The following is an 18839-nucleotide window of genomic DNA, read 5'->3' as shown; positions in this document are numbered from 1 at the left end:
CTGTACATATTTATATTTAAATAAAACCCTCCCTTATTTAAATTTAAATGAGTTTGCCACCAGATTTCCACTCTGCTGCATCAAAGTGCTGCAGAATGTAGGAACTTGTCACAGTCACAGATTTGCTTGCAACAAACTTCATCAAGGGGCCTAGCTCTTAGATGGTGAGAACAAAATGGTTAGAGCTTGTGCACAGTGAGAACATACACAGGGAGGACACACACAGGTACTTCAGAACAGCCTGTGTATCAAACACTGCAGGTTTCAAACTTCTTGGTACTTTCCACCAAATGGTCCCTCCTCTCCCCCCCCCCCCCCCCCCATCTGCTTAATGTATATGGTAAAAAAAAAACAAAAAAACATATTGAGTTAAATTCTTCCATGGCAGCATAAGTAATTTCAGTGGGCTCACTCCAAGGATGATGGTGTCTAGTTCTGTGCTGAATGATACTCAATAGCTTTTTCATCCTTCACATTCTGCCTTCTTTCACAGAGGACTAGAAAATCTCATCATGTCAGAACACAGTTGAGAAGAGTCAAGTTACTGTTACAATGCTGAATGTGATTTGCCTTGGTCTATGCTGTCCAGTCAAGATGAGCCAACTCAACTCATGGCAAACACAATAACATGTTCTAGTGAGACTAGCCCTGATTCAGAAATGTACTAACAGTGAGTATGAATGAATAGGGACATCAAGAGATCAAAGACGCTCTCTGGGGAACTACTTATTCTCCCTCATTACAAGTTTCTTCCACAATTTGATCTGAGGAAGTGGGTCTGCCCCACGAAAGCTCATCACCTAATAAACCATCTTCTTAGTCTTTAAAGTGCTACATAGTCCTGTTTTTTATTTCAGCTAGACTAGACTAACACGGCTACATTTCTATTAGTACCCAGTTCCCTGCCCTCATGGCAGGACCAAATACTGTCTAGACCATCCCTGATAGACATTTATCTAACCTACTCTTAAATATCTCCACAGATGGAGATTCCACAACCTCCCTGGGCAATTTTTTCCAGTGTTTGACTACCCCGACAGTTAGGAACTTTTTCCTAATGTCCAACCTAAACCTACCTTGCTGTAGTTTAAGCCCATTGCTTCTTGTTCTATCCTCAGAGGCCAAGATGAACAAGTTTTCTCCCTCTTCCTTATGACATCCTTTTAGATATCTGAAAACTGCTATCATGTCCCCCCTCAATCTTCTCTTTTCTAAACTAAACAAACCCAATTCTTTCAGCTTTCCTTCATTGGTCATGTTCTCTAGACCTTTAATCATTCTTGTTGCTCTTCTCTGGACCCTCTCCAATTTCTCCACATCTTTCTTGAAATGCGTTGCCCAGAACTGGACACAATACTCCAACTGAGGACTAACCAGCGCAGAGTAGAGCGGAAGAATGACTTCTCATGTCTTGTTTTGTTAATGCATCCCAGAATCATGTTTGCTTTTTTTGCAACAGCATCACACTGCTGACTCATATTCAGCTTGTGGTCCACTATAACCCCTAGATCTCTTTCTGCCATACTCCTTCCTAGAAAGTCACTTCCCATTCTGTATGTGTGAAACTGATTGTTCCTTCCGAAATGGAGCACTTTACATTTGTCTTTATTAAACTTCATCCTGTTTACCTCAGACCATTTCTCCAATTTGTCCAGATCATTTTGAATTATGACCCTATCCTCCAGAGCAGTTGCAACCCCTCCCAGCTTGGTATCATCTGCAAACTTAATAGGCACACTTTCTATGCCAATATCTAAATCGCTGATGAAGATATTGAAGAGCGCTGGTCCCAAAACAGACCCCTGCGGAATCCCACTAGTTATACCTTTCCAGCAGGATTGTGAACCATTAATATCTACTCTCTGAGTACGGTTATCCAGCCAGTTATGCACCCACCTTATAGTAGCCCCATCTAAGTTGTATTTGCTAAGTTTATCGATAAGAATATCATGCAAGACCGTATCAAACACCTTATTAAAGTCTAGGTATACCACATCCACTGCTTCTCCCTTATCCACAAGACTCGTTATCCTATCAAAGAAAGTAATCAGATTGGTTTGACATGATTTATTCTTTACAAATCCATGCTGGCTGTTTCCTATTACCTTGCCACCTTGCAAGTGTTTACAGATGATTTCCTTAATTACTTGGTCCATTATCTTTCCTGGAACAGAAGTTAAACTAACGGGTCTGTAGTTTCCTGGGTTGTTCTTATTTCCCTTTTTATAAATGGGCACTATATTTCCCCCTTTCCAGTCTTCTTGAATCTCTCCTGTCTCCCATGATTTTCCAAAGATGATAACTAGAGGCTCAGATACTTCCTGTATCAGCTCCTTGAATATTCTAGGATGCATTTCATCAGGCCCTGGTGACTTGCAGGCATCTAACTTTTCTAGGTGAATTTTAATTTGTTCTTTTTTTATTTTATCTTCTAAACCTACCCTCTTCCCACTACCATTCACTATGTTAGTCCTTCCTTCAGGCTTCTTGGTGAAGACCGAAACAAAGAAGTCATTAAGCATCTGTGCCATTTCCAAATTTCCTGTTACTGTTTCTCCCTCCTCACTGACAAGTGGGCCTACCCTGTCCTTGGTCTTCCTCTTGCTTCTAATGTATTTATAAAGTCTTCTTGTTTCCCTTTATTCCCGTAGCTAGTTTGAGCTCATTTTGTACTTTTGCCTTTCTAATCTTGCCCGTGCCTATGTTGTTTGCCTATATTCATCCTTTGTAATTTGTCCTACTTTCCATTTTTTATATGACTCCTTTTTTTTGTTTTTATATCATGCAAGATCTCATGATTAAGCCAAGGCGGTCTTTTGTCATATTTTCTATCTTTCCAACACAGATGAATAGCTTGCTTTTGGGTCCTTAACAATGTCCCTTTGAAAAACTGCCAACTCTCCTCAGTTGTTTTTCCCCTCAGTCTTGATTCCCATGGAACCTTACCTATCAGCTCTCTGAGGTATTCCAATATCCGCCTTCCTGAAATCCATTGTCTCTGTTTTGCTTTTCTCCCTTCTACCCTTCCTTAGAATTGTGAACTCTATGATATCATGATCACTTTCACCCAAGCTGCCTTCCACTTTCAAATTCTCAACTAGTTCCTCCCTATTTGTTGGGATCAAATCTAGAACAGCTTCCCCCCTGGTAGCTTTTTCAACCTTTTGAAATAAAAAGTTGTCTCCAATGCAGTCCAAGAACTTATTGGATAGTCTGTGCCCCGCTGTGTTATTTTCCCAACATATATCTGGATAGTTGAAGTCCCCCATCACCACCAAATCTTGGGCTTTGGATGATATTGTTAGTTGTTTAAAATTATTGATGTTATACTAGTAGGTCAATCAGGCCATTCTAGGCAATCTTAGGGGAAATTAATGATCCAATTACACATGGCACAACTTGCAAGGTCTCCAAAGCAGAGAGAGTTCATCTGTCACCAAATGCCACACACTTCTTACTCAGGCAGGCATAATCTTCCTGCAGAAAAATATGTGATCAAGAGGTCAAACACTTTGAAGGAGTCAAAGTGTGCTGGAAAATCTGTTCATCATCTCCCTAAGTTGCCTCCTTATTCACCTCACTGGGCAAGGGAACATAAGAACATAAGAACGGCCGTACTGGGTCAGACCAAAGGTCCATCTAGCCCAGTATCCTGTCTACCGACAGTGGCCAACACCAGGTGCCCCAGAGAGGGTGGACCAAAGACAATGATCAAGCGATTTGTCTCCTGCCATCCCTCTCCAGCCTCTGACAAACAGAGGCCAAGGACACCATTTTATCCCCTGGCTAATAGCCTTTTATGGACCTAACCTCCATGAATTTATCCAGCTTCTCTTTAAACTCTATTATAGTCCTAGCCTTCACCACCTCCTCTGGCAAGGAGTTCCACAGGTTGACAACACGCTGTGTGAAGAAGAACTTCCTTTTATTAGTTTTAAACCTGCTACCCATTAATTTCATTTGGTGTCCTCTAGTTCTTCTATTATGGGAACTAATAAATAACTTTTCTTTATCAGCCCTCTCCACACCACTCATGATTTTATAGACCTCTATCATATCCCCCCTCAGTCTCCTCTTTTCTAAACTGAAAAGTCCCAGTCTCTTTAGCCTCTCCTCATATGGGACCCGTTCCAAACCCCTAATCATTTTAGTTGCCCTTTTCTGAACCCTTTCCAAGGCCAAAATATCTTTTTTGAGGTGAGGAGACCACATCTGTACACAGTATTCAAGATGTGGGCGTACCATAGTTTTATACAGGGGCAGTAAGATGTTCTGGGTCTTATTTTCTATCCCTTTCCTAATAATTCCTAGCATCCTATTTGCCTTTTTGACCGCCACTGCACACTGTGTGGAAGTTTTCAGAGAACTGTCCACGATAACTCCAAGATCTCTTTCCTGATTTGTCGTAGCCAAATTAGCCCCCATCATACTGTACGTATCGTTGGGGTTATTTTTCCCGATGTGCATTACTTTACACTTATCCACATTAAATTTCATTTGCCATTTTGTTGCCCAATCACTCAGTTTGGTGAGATCTTCTTGGAGTCCCTCACAGTCTGCTTCTGTCTTGACTATCCTAAACAGTTTGGTATCATCTGCAAACTTTACTACGTCACTGCTTACCCCTTTCTCCAGATCATTTATGAATAAGTTGAAAAGGATTGGTCCCAGGACTGACCCTTGGGGTACACCACTAGTTACCCCTCTCCAATCTGAAAATTTACCATTTATTCCTACCCTTTGTTTCCTATCTTTTAACCAGTTCTCAATCCAAGAAAGGACCTTATGGTCATGGCCATGTAATTTACACAAGAGCCTTTGGTGAGGGACCTTGTCAAAGGCTTTCTGAAAATCCAAGTATACTATATCTACTGGATCCCCCTTGTCTGCATGTTTGTTAACCCTTTCAAAGAACTCTAATAGATTAGTAAGACAGGATTTCCCTTTACAGAAACCATGTTGACTTTTGTCCAACAAATTATGTTCTTCTACATGATTCACAATTTTATTCTTTACTATTGTTTCGACTAATTTGCCCGGTACTGAAGTTAGACTTAGCGGTCTGTAATTGCCAGGATCGCCTCTAGAGCCCTTTTTAAATATTGGTGTCACGTTGGCTACCTTCCAGTCATTAGGTACGGAAGCCGATTTAAAGGATAGGTTACAAACCACAGATAATAGCTCAGCAATTTTCCATTTAAGTTCTTTTAGAACCCTTGGATGAATGCCATCCGGTCCCGGAGATTTTTCTATTTGTTCCAAAACCTCCTCTAATGACACTTCAATCCGGGACAGTTCCTCAGATTCATCACCCACAAAGGACGGTGCAGATTCAGGAATCTCCCCAACATCCTCAGCCGTGAAGACTGAAGCAAAGAAATCATTTAGTTTCTCCGCAATGGCTTTATCGTCCTTGATTGCTCCTTTTATAGCTCGATCATCTAGGGGACCCACAGGCTTTTTAGCAGGTTTCCTGCTTCTAATGTACTTAAAAAACATTTTGTTATTTCTTTTTGAGTTTTTGGCTAGCTGTTCCTCAAAATGTTTTTTTGCTTTTCTTATTACATGTTTACATTTGATTTGACAGTGTTTATGTTCCTTTCTATTTATCTCACTAGGATTGGACTTCCACTTCTTAAAAGATACCTTTTTGTCCCTCACTGCTTCTTTTACGTGGTGGTTAAGCCACGGTGACTCTTTTTTAGGTCTCTTGCTATGTTTTTTAATTTGGGGTATACATTTAAGTTGGGCCTCTATTATGGTGTCTTTAAAAAGTTTCCATGCAGCTTTCAGGGATTTGGCTCTAGTCACTGTGCCTTTTAATTTCTGTTTAACAAACCTCCTCATTTTTGTGTAATTCCCCTTTTTGAAATTAAATGCCAGGGTGCTGGACTGCTGAGGTGTTCTTCCCACCACAGAATGTTGAATGTTATTATATTATGGTCACTATTCCCAAGCGGTCCTGTAACGGTTATATCCTGGACCTGATCCTGCACTCCACTCAGGACTAAATCGAGAATTGCCTCTCCCCTTGTGGGTTCCTGCACTAGCTGCTCCAAGAAGCAGTCATTTAAGCCATTGAGAAATTTTATCTCCGCTTCTCTTCCTGAGGTGACATGTATCCAGTCAATATGGGGGTAATTAAAATCCCCCATTATTATAGAGTTCTCTATTTTGGTAGCCTCTCTAATCTCCCTCAGCATTTCTATGTCAGTATTGCTGTCCTGGTCAGGTGGTCGGTAATATATCCCTACTGCTAATTTCTTATTATTGGAGCATGGAATTTCTATCCATAGCGATTCTATGGAACATGTTGATTCACTTAATATTTTTATTTCATTTGATTCTACAAATGAGTACTGTGAACACAGCTTAGAGATGCTATAGAGCATAAAGGGAGAAACTGATTCAGTTTTTCCTGGTGATAGGCAACTGTGAGCAAAACGAGTCCTTCTGCAGTTCTTCCTCATCAACCCTTCTTTGCTATGAGCACAGCTGCTGTATGAGACATGCACCCTTTGGTTTTCTTCCCTGCAGCTGCTCTCTAGCCTCCATCCAAGGGGTATAGAAAGTGAAAGATAATAAAATCAGCAGGAAGAGACAACATCTTGGAAGTGTAAAAAGCAAATCAAATCTGAAAAACAAAAGCATATGTGTTTGTATGGTACCTAGAATGCCCGTGGTCCTGAGTGGTGAACTGTGATCACACAATGAATTCACTCATGATGAAACATATGCTATTGCTCTGAGAGAGGCTCAGAATACTCTCTGAGGGAGAAGGGGAACAGGGACTAGAGCATTTAAAAAAACCCATAAAATTAACAGGAATATCAAGTCTGGGGTTTCTCTAGATAAATTGATAACCAGCAATGTGAAGAGATACATGTAATAATTATTTGGGAGAGTGATATATACTATTTCACATCAGTCACCACCAGAGTATATTTTTACTGGTGTAATTAGAGACTACTTGAAAAATGTTAAGTTTATTATTTGTATAGCAGCTGTTCCCTGGTCATACAAAGATAAAACACACGTCAGTTACCCTGAATGTTTCTCCAGATTGGGGTAAAGGATATTGGTGGGCCAATGTGGGCCTGCTTGCACTGTCTGCTGTGAGTAAATTGTACATCCGCTGCACCTGCTCTAGGGGAAAAACAGGGGATTCAACTGCCATATCATTTTTCAAAAGACATCACACTGACATCCAAAAGCCAGCCCACCCAAAGTGCAAATGTTCCCCATCCAGTGATGAGCAGCTACAAACACAACATTTCTCATGCTAATGCATCTACTACATTAACTATATTATATTATGTAGTGTAGTTGCATGTATGTAATCCAGAGTTGGCTCTGAGCCACAACCCCTAGCAGAAAAACCTTCAACTACTCACACAGAACACCATTGACTTTAATAGGCCTTTTCACCAGCATAAGAATTCATAAGCATGGAGCAAAGCACTTCACAATTCATCACTGTAGCCCATAGTTACATATGCAGCCCATTGACTTCATTACAACTTGGACGATTCAAGCCAGTTCAGAATTGTAAAATCACATCCTACCACCTATCAGTGCAGTCTAATTTGTCATTATATGTGACTGTATTCCATACTGAAAGTATATTTTCCAAGGCTAAATTTAAAACAAAATTCCTTCAAAAATGAATAGAAGGTCTCTGTGTCTGAGGCTATGTCTAGACTGCATCCCTCTGCCGACAGAGGGATACAAATCAAGCACTTTGGAAGTGTAAATGAGCCCGGGATTTAAATATCCTGGGCTTCATTTGCATACTCACATTCCGACGCTGTGCCGATCAGGCTCAGTGTCAAAAGTGAAAGTAAAGTGTAGGCGCGGCTCTGCCGACAGCAAGGAGCTTTTTCGGTAGCTCCTGTACTCCTCATATTTTGAGGAGTACAGGAGCTGCCAAAAAAGGAGTATGAGGAGTACAGAAGCTGCCAAAAAAGCTCCCCGCTGTTGGCAGAGCTGCGCCTACACTTTACTTTCACTTTTGACACTGAGCCTGATCGGCATAGTGTCGGAACGTGAGTATGCAAATGAAGCCCAGGATATTTAAATCCTGGGCTCATTTGCACTTCCGAAGTGCTTGATTTGCATCTCTCTGTCAGCAGAGGAATGCAATCTAGACGTAGCCTGACTTTGTATTGTATCCCAGAATGACACTTCTTTCTTATGGTTTCCATCTCAATTTATTTCCACTTGGCTACAAATGAAATAAAATGTTAATTCTGATGAAAATCAGGGCTGGCTGGGGATAGATTTTTGTTAATGACCTGAATTGTTAAAATCATCTGTCTCAACAGAAATTTTTCAAGAGGCCAAAACAGGCCCTTTAGTGTAGGAAAGATGGTTAATATCTCCTATTACATTTCCTGACATTTTGATAGACCAGGATATTTGTTGATTTCCAAATGTTTGACTGGTGACATGGAGGGTACATCTACACTACAGAGTAAGATTGAAGCTGCTGTGGTCGATCTTCCAGGATCTAGTTAAGACAGCTAATTCAAAGTGAGAAGGGCACTCCGCCAGTAACCCTGCTTTCACAAGGGCTACGTCTACACTGGCCCCTCTTCCGGAAGGGGCATGTAAATTTCATGAGTCGTCGTAGGGAAATCCGCGGGGGATTTAAATATCCCCCGCGGCATTTAAATAAAAATGTCCGCCGCTTTTTTCCGGCTTTTAAAAAAGCCGGAAAAGAGCGTCTAGACTGGCCCCGATCCTCCGGAAAAAGTGCCCTTTTCCGGAGGGTCTTATTCCTACTTCGAAGTAGGAATAAGACCCTCCGGAAAAGGGCACTTTTTCCGGAGGATCGGGGCCAGTCTAGACGCTCTTTTCCGGCTTTTTTAAAAGCCGGAAAAAAGCGGCGGACATTTTTATTTAAATGCCGCGGGGGATATTTAAATCCCCCGCGGATTTCCCTACGACGACTCATGAAATTTACATGCCCCTTCCGGAAGAGGGGCCAGTGTAGACGTAGCCATGGAGTAAGGGATGCCAGTAACCCTGTTTTCACAAGGAGTAAGGGAAGTCAAAGAAAGAGTGTTCTTCCTTCGACTTCCTGCAACGTAGACAGCGCCAAAAGCCAAGTTAAGCTACTTTGACTTCAGCTACACAATTAATGAAGCTGAAATTGTGTGTATTTTAATTCGACTTTTTCCTGTAGTATGGATGTACCCCTGTAGCTCTCCATGTATCCTGTTGATGTTGATTCAACTTTGACCTTGCTTGTGAGTTGTTGCCAATTTTTGCTTGGCAAGAGCATTCCTTCCTGGTGTTTTATAGTTTTCAAGCAACAGGATTCAGTTCATATAAAACTAATGACAGGACAGAAAATGTGCCTCCAAAACAAATGTACACAAATGACATTTTTTTAACAGAAATTTTGTCAAAGTCTATAGTGTGCAAAGATGTCTGTGACCCACAATGTGTTTTGCTGAGTGTTTACTTGTCAAATGTGTTTGCTACGTGTCTAGAAAAGTATTTTTCATTTTTTACTTCAAATTACTTATACTTTATTTCTCTTGCATTGACTCTTCATTGATACATTTGAAAAAAAATTTTCTCATGAACTCTTTGAAGAAGTAGAATAAGTCACACATTGTTTTTACATTTCCTGTCTAGAAAAAGAAATATTAATGTGTAGAACAGGTATCCTTATAGGTAGCTAGTTAGAAATGAAATTAATGTTATATTTCTTTCCACATATTTTTAAAGTTGCATTTTTGCATTTCCAGATATAGAAATCAGTGTGAATGCTTCACTCTGCACCAACTCCTATGAGTTATGTGACAGAAAGCAGCAATAGACACTCAATCTGCATCTCAATTCTGCTACCAATGTGTGTACATATTGTGTCAATCTATAGCTTTTCAATGCTGATGCTAAAACAGCCACTCAAGTTGTTGCTGAGTGTATGATGTTAATGACCAACAATATCCATTTTAAGCAGTGTTGTTGTGGTTATATTGGTCCTAGGTATGACAGAGAAAAGGTGGATGAGGTAATACCTTCTATTGGATCAACTTCTAAGGTATCTCATCTCACCTGGCTTGTATCTCAGAATACTTGTTTCAGTGAATTTTCAATCAAAGAAGAGAAAATGTTACCAAAATAACCATCAGGAAATCACACCGCATGTCTGTAGAACTGCAGCAGGGGGTTAGAGAGTGAAGAAGATGACAGTGTCCTGTTTCATCAGCAGTCATAAATACAAATACAAGCCTTTCATCACATATCTCAAAAGCATGCGTTCCACATGCTGATGACCCTGGTTATTGATGGAAGTACTTCGCCAACTGTCAGCCAAACTTCCCACAGGCAAAATTAAATCATCTTCAACCATCTCTCCCTTCCACATAGCTCTTGTTGGTGAAACTTATGTTGGTCAATGGTGTGTTTTTTCACACCTCTGACAAACAAGAGCTTAGGAACAAAATTGCTGGTAAAGACAAAGTCTAAGACAATTTTTAGTACTCTGCTTATCTTAACAAAAAGATATTATAAATTGGTTTAATCATGCCTAATTATGTCATGTGTTTTTTATTCTCCTTATCTCACACACATCCATTAACATCAATGGAAGATGAAAGAGCCAAAGGAAAAAAGAGAACAAGACCTTTAGTTCTTAATCATTTCAAATACTTTTGCTGGGAGAAATGATAATGCAGTCAAGTATTATGTCCATTGATACTGACAGTCTGAATCACTACCTTTTATTCTATTATACAGCATCAAATAAAATGAGTAAAACGTCTATGTCAAACTTGATACCTAAAAATGAGATGCCTAAATTCATATTATGGATCACAAACAAGGATTTAGAGACTTAAAATAATTATTTAGGAGTCAAAGTGCCTCTTTAGACAACTTAATGTGGGAATAGGTGCTTTCATTTCAGCATCGAACTTTGAAAGTTGGGCCCACAAACTTTTACATTTCATACAAATTTATAAATTAAATCTCTTTAAAATATTTTCCTTTTGAAAAGATCTGGCATTGGGATTAAATACGTTGGTAGGAATCTGCCTCTGCACTCTTTTGCTTCATCAAGTAGCCTGTCTGGTACATTAGATCTACAATATAAACTTGAGGAGGAAGTAGAAGCCCAGTTATTCCTTGAGGAGAATCGTCAACTAATTTAACTTCATTCCAAGCTCTGCCGTATTCTCCACGAACTAAGCTACAGCCAATGCCAATTCTGTCTGCTATAACCTATGAAAGAAAACAAAAAAGGAGTTAATGAAAGTTATCACTAGTTTCTGAAGCAATATATTTAGTTCATGAAATGCACCACCGGGTCACAGAAAGGTGCAGAGCCTTCCTAAAGGAGACTTGGTTATGGAGATTTTGTAGGATTCCCTACAAGATTCTGCAAACAGCGAATTTTCACTGTTGGCCCTGGAGGGAAACTGCATTTTTAAAATGTTATTTCTGCTATATTCTAGAAGAACAGCAGTGATATACAGTTACTATAATTATTTTCAAGAACTAATTCATTTTGTATGATAAGTCACTCCTCCAGGCCTCAAATTGAATAGGGCACATGTGGTCCCAAGACAGTCTTTTCAACAAATTTAGAAAATCCTAAGGGAGCTGTTTTTGAAGTACAACACCCTACAATAATCTATACAAATAAAGATATATATGTATGCTCTGCATGTGTGTACAACATGGAAAATACGATGATGCTTGAAATCAAGGTTTAACTCAGTTTGTGATTGAAACATCACTTATAAACTTCCCTCTCAACATTCAGACCGGCTAGTGTATGATACAAGCCATTGAGATGTGTGAAAAATGACTGGAATGTGGAACACCTGAGTTTTCTTGCATGTTACATTATAATTGACATATTGTAATCATCCTTGGGAGGATTATATTTGTATTGGTAATTGCTAGGAAACATGAATATCATCACACACACAAACCAACAAAAAAGTATTTTCACTGATAATATACATATAGACAAAGTAAGAAAAATGCTGCTTGAAAACGTATTATTAGTCCCATCTTAATGGATGTAAATCATATGGTCATGCAAGCATAGACTGAGCAGGATTAGGGGCACCATTTAGGTAAAGCCATGGGGAGCTGTCCTGCTCCTCCCCCATGCTTCATATCACAAGTTAATTTTGGGAATGTCTATTGCCATTAAGTAATTGTTATCTGAGAAACCCCTCCCCAAATTGATACGCCTCTGAAAATTTAAATTGATAAAAAAAATTAACATTGATATTATCTCTTAAAGTGATAAAAAAATAGAATTCTGCCAAACTAGCCAGCATTTAAAAATGGCGCCGGCCGGCTTCATGCAAATGAAGCCCGGGAAATTCAAATCCCGGGCTTCATTTGCAACTGCGGATGACTACATTACCCCCGCTAGTTCGAACTAGCGGGGTAGTCTAGACATACCCAGAGAGAAGGGGATGGAGGGAGCTTGGCAATGCAAATTTCTTTGTGGAGATAAGGTACAGGAGTAGAGAGAGGTCAGGGTTTCCTTCATCAGCACCCCCCTTCTTCTCCCTCCCACACTGTGCACAGCAAGCGGTAGGCTCCTGGGGGACAGCTCCAAGGCAGAGGGCAGGAGCAGCACAACATTAGGTAGAGGGGCAACCGAAGTGCCAGCGCTTGATAGCTTCCTGGCCAAACCAGTCAGGATTATTGGTTGGTAACCACTGTGCTAGTACAATCTGTACAACACACCATTATTTAGTCTGTTAATGCTATATATATATTTTTAAAGAGTCAAAATATAAACAAAAGTACTTGTTTAGTGGTGTTCTCATCTTGGGGGTATGTTTACCATTCCCATATCGCTGAATGAGAGAAGTCATGATTAAGCCAGGCTCTTTTAGGACATAAATGTACATAAAAACTTCACAAGGAAAAGAAAATGATATAAAACAAATTTTAGAAACTTTAAAATCACATTATTATGTATGAAAATCCTACTCTAGGTGATTTTTGAAGTCCAAAATATCAAGTATTTTAGGTCTCAAAGTACATTCTATAGAATCCACGGGAAAGGCGGGCATTTCCTTTCCAGTAGGATAAAATTCCCATTTCTAACTATGCAGGAAGGAGTAAAATTTGAGGGGCACACTATATCTTTACTGTCACAGAGCCCAATTCTGTGAGTGCTCTCTGTAGGTATAGCTATACTGCAGCTAAGGGTGCGCTCCTAGCTTTGGTAAACAGATGCACACTAGCTCTGCTTTAACATGCTAAAATAGCAGTATGGATGTTGCAGAATGGGCGGCAGCACAAGATAGTCATCCAAGTTCAGAGCCATGGGGTCAGATGGGATTTTACTTTGGCTACTAGTCTGTGCCACCACCTCTTCTGCAATACCTACACTAACACAACTGGGAGTCTTGTGGCACCTTAAAGACTAACAGATTTATTTGGGCATAAGCTTTTGTGGACAAAAAAACACTTTGTCAGAGTTTTGCCCACAAAAGCTTATGCCCAAATAAATCTGTTAGTCTTTAAGGTGTCTTACGACACCTCATTTTTGATTATATAGACCAACCCCTCTGGTAAAAGTCTACACTGCTATTTTTAGCCTGCTAGCTTGCTTTGAGCTAGTTCATATCTGTCTCCAGGGCTGGGAAGCATGCTCCCAGATGCAGTGTAGACATACCTATTGTGTGGCTGTGCAGTAGGGGCTGGTGAGGTGGTCTGTTTGATTCCTCTAGTAATTCCCCCAGTGGGAGGAGTGGTAGTGATAACAGGAGGCAGTTGGAAGGGATGCTAAAGCAACTCCATGCCAATGTTTCCCCAAGGAACTGCCCAACTCTCCAGCTATTCACTAGTGTCAGATTTTGAACCTAATCTTTTCTACATTGTAAGATACAACCTCCATTATTAAATATAAATTGTACTGCTTTTTAATTACAGGTTACTTTCCACAGGATCATGTATCTGCTCAATTTATATTTTATCACTGTTACTGTAGGAAACATTTATTTGCACTCACTTAACTCATACTGGAAAAATGAATATTTGCCCAACAGCACATCACACTGTCAAATGTTCTGTGACTGTGTAAGAAAGACCCTTTCTCCTATCATAATGTATTACACATAAGCACCAGCCAGAAGCTATTGTTTCAACTATTTTACATTTGCAGTTGAAAAAATAATAAGCACTTCATAATGTAGTGCTCTACAGTTTACAGGAAAATGAATATATTTTGATTCCCAATCAAATATTTTGGCTTTTTGCCTTATATCAAGCATTCTATTGACATCGCTTAAGACAAGTTCAATGATGCTTATCACAACAAGGATGTTTACAGAAAGAAGACAGGCTGGTTTTCATTCAAAAGGAAATCAAATATTTGCCAAATGGAAAATATCTTAAATATACACACAAACAGCAATATAACATGACAAGGTTCTTTTGAATCTAATGTACTGTAGTTTGTGCTATCCCTTTAACAAAAATAAAGAACCGTAATTCCATCGGTATCTTTAGATCAGTTAAGGGGCAAAGTAAATGATAATATACCTTGAAAAGCAAAGCCCTGTGGTAGAAAGTCCCTTTCTTGATTTTACCAATGGGTACGACATTGCATTTCAGTTCAAATTCAATTTCGCTTATATGAAGTTCCCAGCTGAATTCATGTAATTTGTCTCTTTCAATTGGACCACCCATTTTATCTGCAACAAACCTGTTTTAAGGTACACCAAAAAATCAATTAAATCTGTCATTTCTATCATACATGCTTAATGGAATAATGCAGTTGTTTAAATACAAAAATACCTGTATGTCATATAAAAGTGTATTACTTTTGTTATATATGCATTTGTTTTATTATTCAGTTACTAGAAGTGTGCTCACCATTAAATAAATTAAAATGATAATGAAGATCATCGGAGCTGAGCAACTTAATATCAATTATCAAGAGAGAAGCAGCAAAAATTACATACAATTAATGACAAAGTAGTTCAGAAGCTAGGATTCATCTCTGAAGTTAGTAGAATCTTTTGCACTATTTACTACAATTTTTTCAGTACTACCATGTGTTTTAAGTAAATAACATCAAAGACATTAGAATATGAAATAAGAAAAATAAGGTCACAGCTAATAACTGCTGATTTATGAAAGCAACCCTATTACATTAAAAGTTATGCATGTGTTTATCTGCTTTCTTGAACCAGAGCCAACATTTGTAATTGTATTGATTTGTATTTTGTAATTTATATATAAAAATTAATGGACAAACCAAGGAAATCCAAGGTCAGGACTAAAAAAATGCCAGTGCAATTACTGTGAGAGTGCACTACTATCAACTACTATCACACAAGTGCATATGCCAAAAAATTAAGCCCTGATTCAGAAGTCTATTCCTGTTCATCAAAGCAGTTAGTATTACTTTAGGCACGTGCTTAAGTTCCATTAACTTCAACAGTCCATTGAAGGAACATCAGAAGTAACTTTTAAGGAAGAATTGAAAGGTAGTGGTTAGTATAACGTAGTGGCTCTAAAGCTTTTTACTGAGTACCCCTTCCATGCACAGAAGGTTACATAGGAGAAAGCTGCTAAAAATTCTGCAATGTCATTGGTTGCTCATGCTTATTCAAAAGCGATATAAACAAAAATGGCAGTAAGTTGTGGACGGAAACATTTTAAACATAAGACACAGAGAAATTTTAGAATGGAGAAAATTTAAGATTTAACTAGATGAAAGCTATTTTTGAGTTTCCAATCACAACATTTAAAAAACTAAGTTGTATTAACAATAGAAAAAAAAATTCCTTTCTCTTACCTTTGCCCCTAATATCTAAAACAAAAGACAGGACTATGCAGCACTTTAAAGACTAACAAAATGGTTTATTAGGTGATGAGCTTTCGTGGGCCAGACCCACTTCCTCAGATCAATTTGTGGAAGAAAATTGGCACGGCCATATATAGCAAAGTGATACAATCAAAAATAAGTGAACACATAAAATTGACAAATCAGACAGATTTGTCTGCAATGAAAAGTAACGTTAGTTCGAATTAGGATCTTTAATTCGAACTACCTAGTCCGTGCCGCATGTAGCCGCGGGCAGGTAGTTCGAACTACGGGGCATTTAAAAATGGCGGCGCCCGGGAACATGCAAATAAAGCCCAGGATATTTAAATCCCGGGCTTCATTTGCAAGTTTGAATGCCTACATTAGCCACCCTAGTTTGAACTAGGGTGGCAGTGTAGACATACACTTTATGTGTAAGCTGGCCTTGTGGACAGTCCATAAACTATGAGCCTGTAGATCAAGATATGCTCCTGACCTCATGGCTGAGGCAGGTAAAGATATATGTGAAGGCAGACCACCATTACTGCCATGTACTTGGTAAAAGCACACTCTGACAATAAGGGTCTGAATGGCAGGGTGGTAAATTGATAATGATAATCTGCTACCACGAACCTCCAAAATACCCTGTGGTCAGACTGGATCGCCACATGCAATTAGGCATCCTGTAAGTCAAGGACAGTATGCCAGCCTCCAGGGTCTACGGGTGAAATAATCATAGCCAACGGACACCATCCAGAATATTATTTTCTTGATGTATTTGAATCTACACTTATTGTCTTAGAACACACTTGTGAGAGGGATCCCTGGGGACCAGGTAGAGGTGTGGGATGAAGGGGCAGAAAGGAAATGCAGGATATATCCCAATTCCACCATGCTTAACACCTATTTGTCTGAGATTTGTCTGAGGTGATGAACTGCTAGGCACTTGAGAAATGGGATAATCTATCCAGAAAAGAGGGAATGTGCCAACGTGAGACAGGAAAACTTTACAAACTGTCAAATATTTTCCTGGAGTGGAAAGAGTATTTCCCTCCCAACTCTATGTATTTGTATTTTGTCTCAGACATAATAGCAGGAGACACACAGCAGAGTCTGTTGTATAAGGAAAAGTTATTTACTTATTCCCACAATATAAGAACTAGGGGTCATCAATGAAATCAATAGGTAGCAGGTTTAAAACAAACAAAAGGAAGTTTTTCTTCACTCAGTGCACAGTCAACCTCTGGAATGCCTTGCCAGAGGATGTGGTGAAGGCTATAATTTTAATAGGGTTCAGAAAAGAGCTAGATAGATTCATGGAGGTTAGGTCCATCAATGGCTATTAGCAGGGGTCAACAAATTATGGAAAACCCTACTCGCCAGACAAAAAAGGGACTCGCCATCCTCCTCCACAAAAAGTGTTTTTTTTCAATGGCATATATTCCTAATAAGAATAAGAACAGTAATTACTAATAAGTTATTAATAAATATAACCCAGGTTATTAATAAATATCTTATAAACCTCTACCTTTTCTCTCTGCTGCCACGTCTCCTCCCCTTGCTCCATCAGCTCCCCTGGTGCCTGCTGCCCCCTAACCCCTTACCCTCTGCTGTCCTGACTCCTGCCCTTCTCATTGCCCTCAGCCTTCCTGAAACCTGTCCCCCTCCACCAGCCCTTCTCTCCCCCCGTGCCCACTCCTCCAGTAGCCCCACTCTGATCGTGTGAGCTACCCCTCCTCATCCCCTCTTCTAACACCTCCCTCTACACACCTGCCCTGCCTCTCTCCTCTGGTGCTGGTCCCTCCCCTGCAGGTGTCTGCCCTTCTGCTTCACCCCCAGAATCTCTCAGCACTTGAACCCTCCTGGTGCCTCCCGCTTCCCTCATTGCCCCTACCCCCTTTGCTCTCTTTTTCCCTCACCACCCTCTGCCCCTGTTCCCCTCATGACACTATGCCCTCACACATGCCTTGCTCCATCCCCGCCTTCCTCATGCCCACCCCTTCTTTCAAGCCTTCTCCCAGCACCTCCCCCTCCCCCTCTAGCCCGCAGTGCCCTTCCCCTCTCCTCTGCCAGCATCACCCTGTCCCCCCGCCCACTGACACCTCCCCTCCTGCCCTTTTCCTCATTGTCTGCACTTGGTCCCCTGGCATTTGTTTCTCCTGCACCCCTGTTCCTTGGTGCCTTCCCCTTTCTTCTTCTTATTCTTCTCCTGACCTCCTCCCCTCAGCACAAGCCCCTTCCCCATATTTTCCTCCTCCCCTCCCCACAGACCAGGCCAGCCCAGCCCAGCCCCTTCCTCTCCCCACGGGCCAGCTCTAGGTTTTTTGCTGCCCCAAGCAAAATATTTTGCCCCCCCCCCACTTTGTTGTTGTCTTTTACACATATTTGCATTTTGAAATGGTTTTTTTTTCTTTTTTTGTCCCGGCATTTTAGCCCTATAAATATCAAATAGCATTTTCATTTGTTTTTTTCCATAAAGGCAAAGGTGCTTCAAGTGAACTCCCCCTTTCACTTGCTGCTGGGTCACAGCAGCCTTTTCCCTGCCCTGTCCAGCCCCTCCCTATGGGCAAGCACCCTTCACTCCCAACCCACAGGGAGTGCAGGGACAGCACAGAGCCAGAGAGGTGCAGGGAACAGTGGGGGAGTATGGGGGTGGCGCGGGGAACGGGAGGCACAGAGCCAGAAGGATGCAGGGATCAGGGGTATCAGGGTGCGGTGGAGGCACAGAGAATGGGACGCAGGGAACAGGAGAGGCAGAGGGATCGGGGTCTAGAGGCAGTGCAGGGAATGGGCAGCACAGAGCTGGGGGGCAGGGATGGGGGGGCAAGGTGTGGGGTGTAAGGACGGCACAGAGCCAAAGAGTTGCAGGGAAGAGGGAGAGCAGGGGATCCGGGGTGCAGGGGAGGTGTGGGGAACCGGTGGCGCGGAGACAAAGGGAGGCTGGGGCCGTGACAGGACTGGAGCCGGTGGGGCAGGCCCTGGCTGTGCCGTGCGCCGCAGCCAGCTCCCAGGGACACGCGGCCAGAGCCGAGAT

General features: G+C 40.9%; 1 protein-coding gene across 6 annotated transcripts in view; it reads right to left on the bottom strand.

The window, feature by feature from the left end:
• Positions 1-10720: 10720 nt before the first annotated feature.
• ARMC3 (armadillo repeat containing 3) overlaps positions 10721-18839 on the bottom strand; it is a 140643-nt gene continuing 132524 nt past the window's right edge. For 5 of the 6 annotated variants that reach the window (XM_089776735.1, XM_006119527.5, XM_089776733.1 and 2 more), the window contains 2 exons: positions 14536-14698; positions 10721-11235 (listed from right to left, as the gene is read on the bottom strand). In XM_089776735.1, the coding sequence (XP_089632861.1) occupies positions 11026-11235; positions 14536-14698 (373 nt within the window). In that variant the 3' untranslated portion in view covers positions 10721-11025. Of the gene's footprint in view, positions 11236-12789; positions 12840-14535; positions 14699-18839 lie in introns of all 6 variants that reach the window. The other variant, XM_089776736.1, reaches the window with a different exon arrangement.

Source organism: Pelodiscus sinensis, chromosome 2 (assembly GCF_052426305.1).
Source record: "Pelodiscus sinensis isolate ZL-2025 chromosome 2, ASM5242630v1, whole genome shotgun sequence".
NCBI classification, from domain to species: domain Eukaryota; kingdom Metazoa; phylum Chordata; order Testudines; family Trionychidae; genus Pelodiscus; species Pelodiscus sinensis.
The sequence above is the reverse complement of the archived record's forward strand: the minus strand, read 5'-3'. Positions and strand labels throughout refer to the sequence as shown.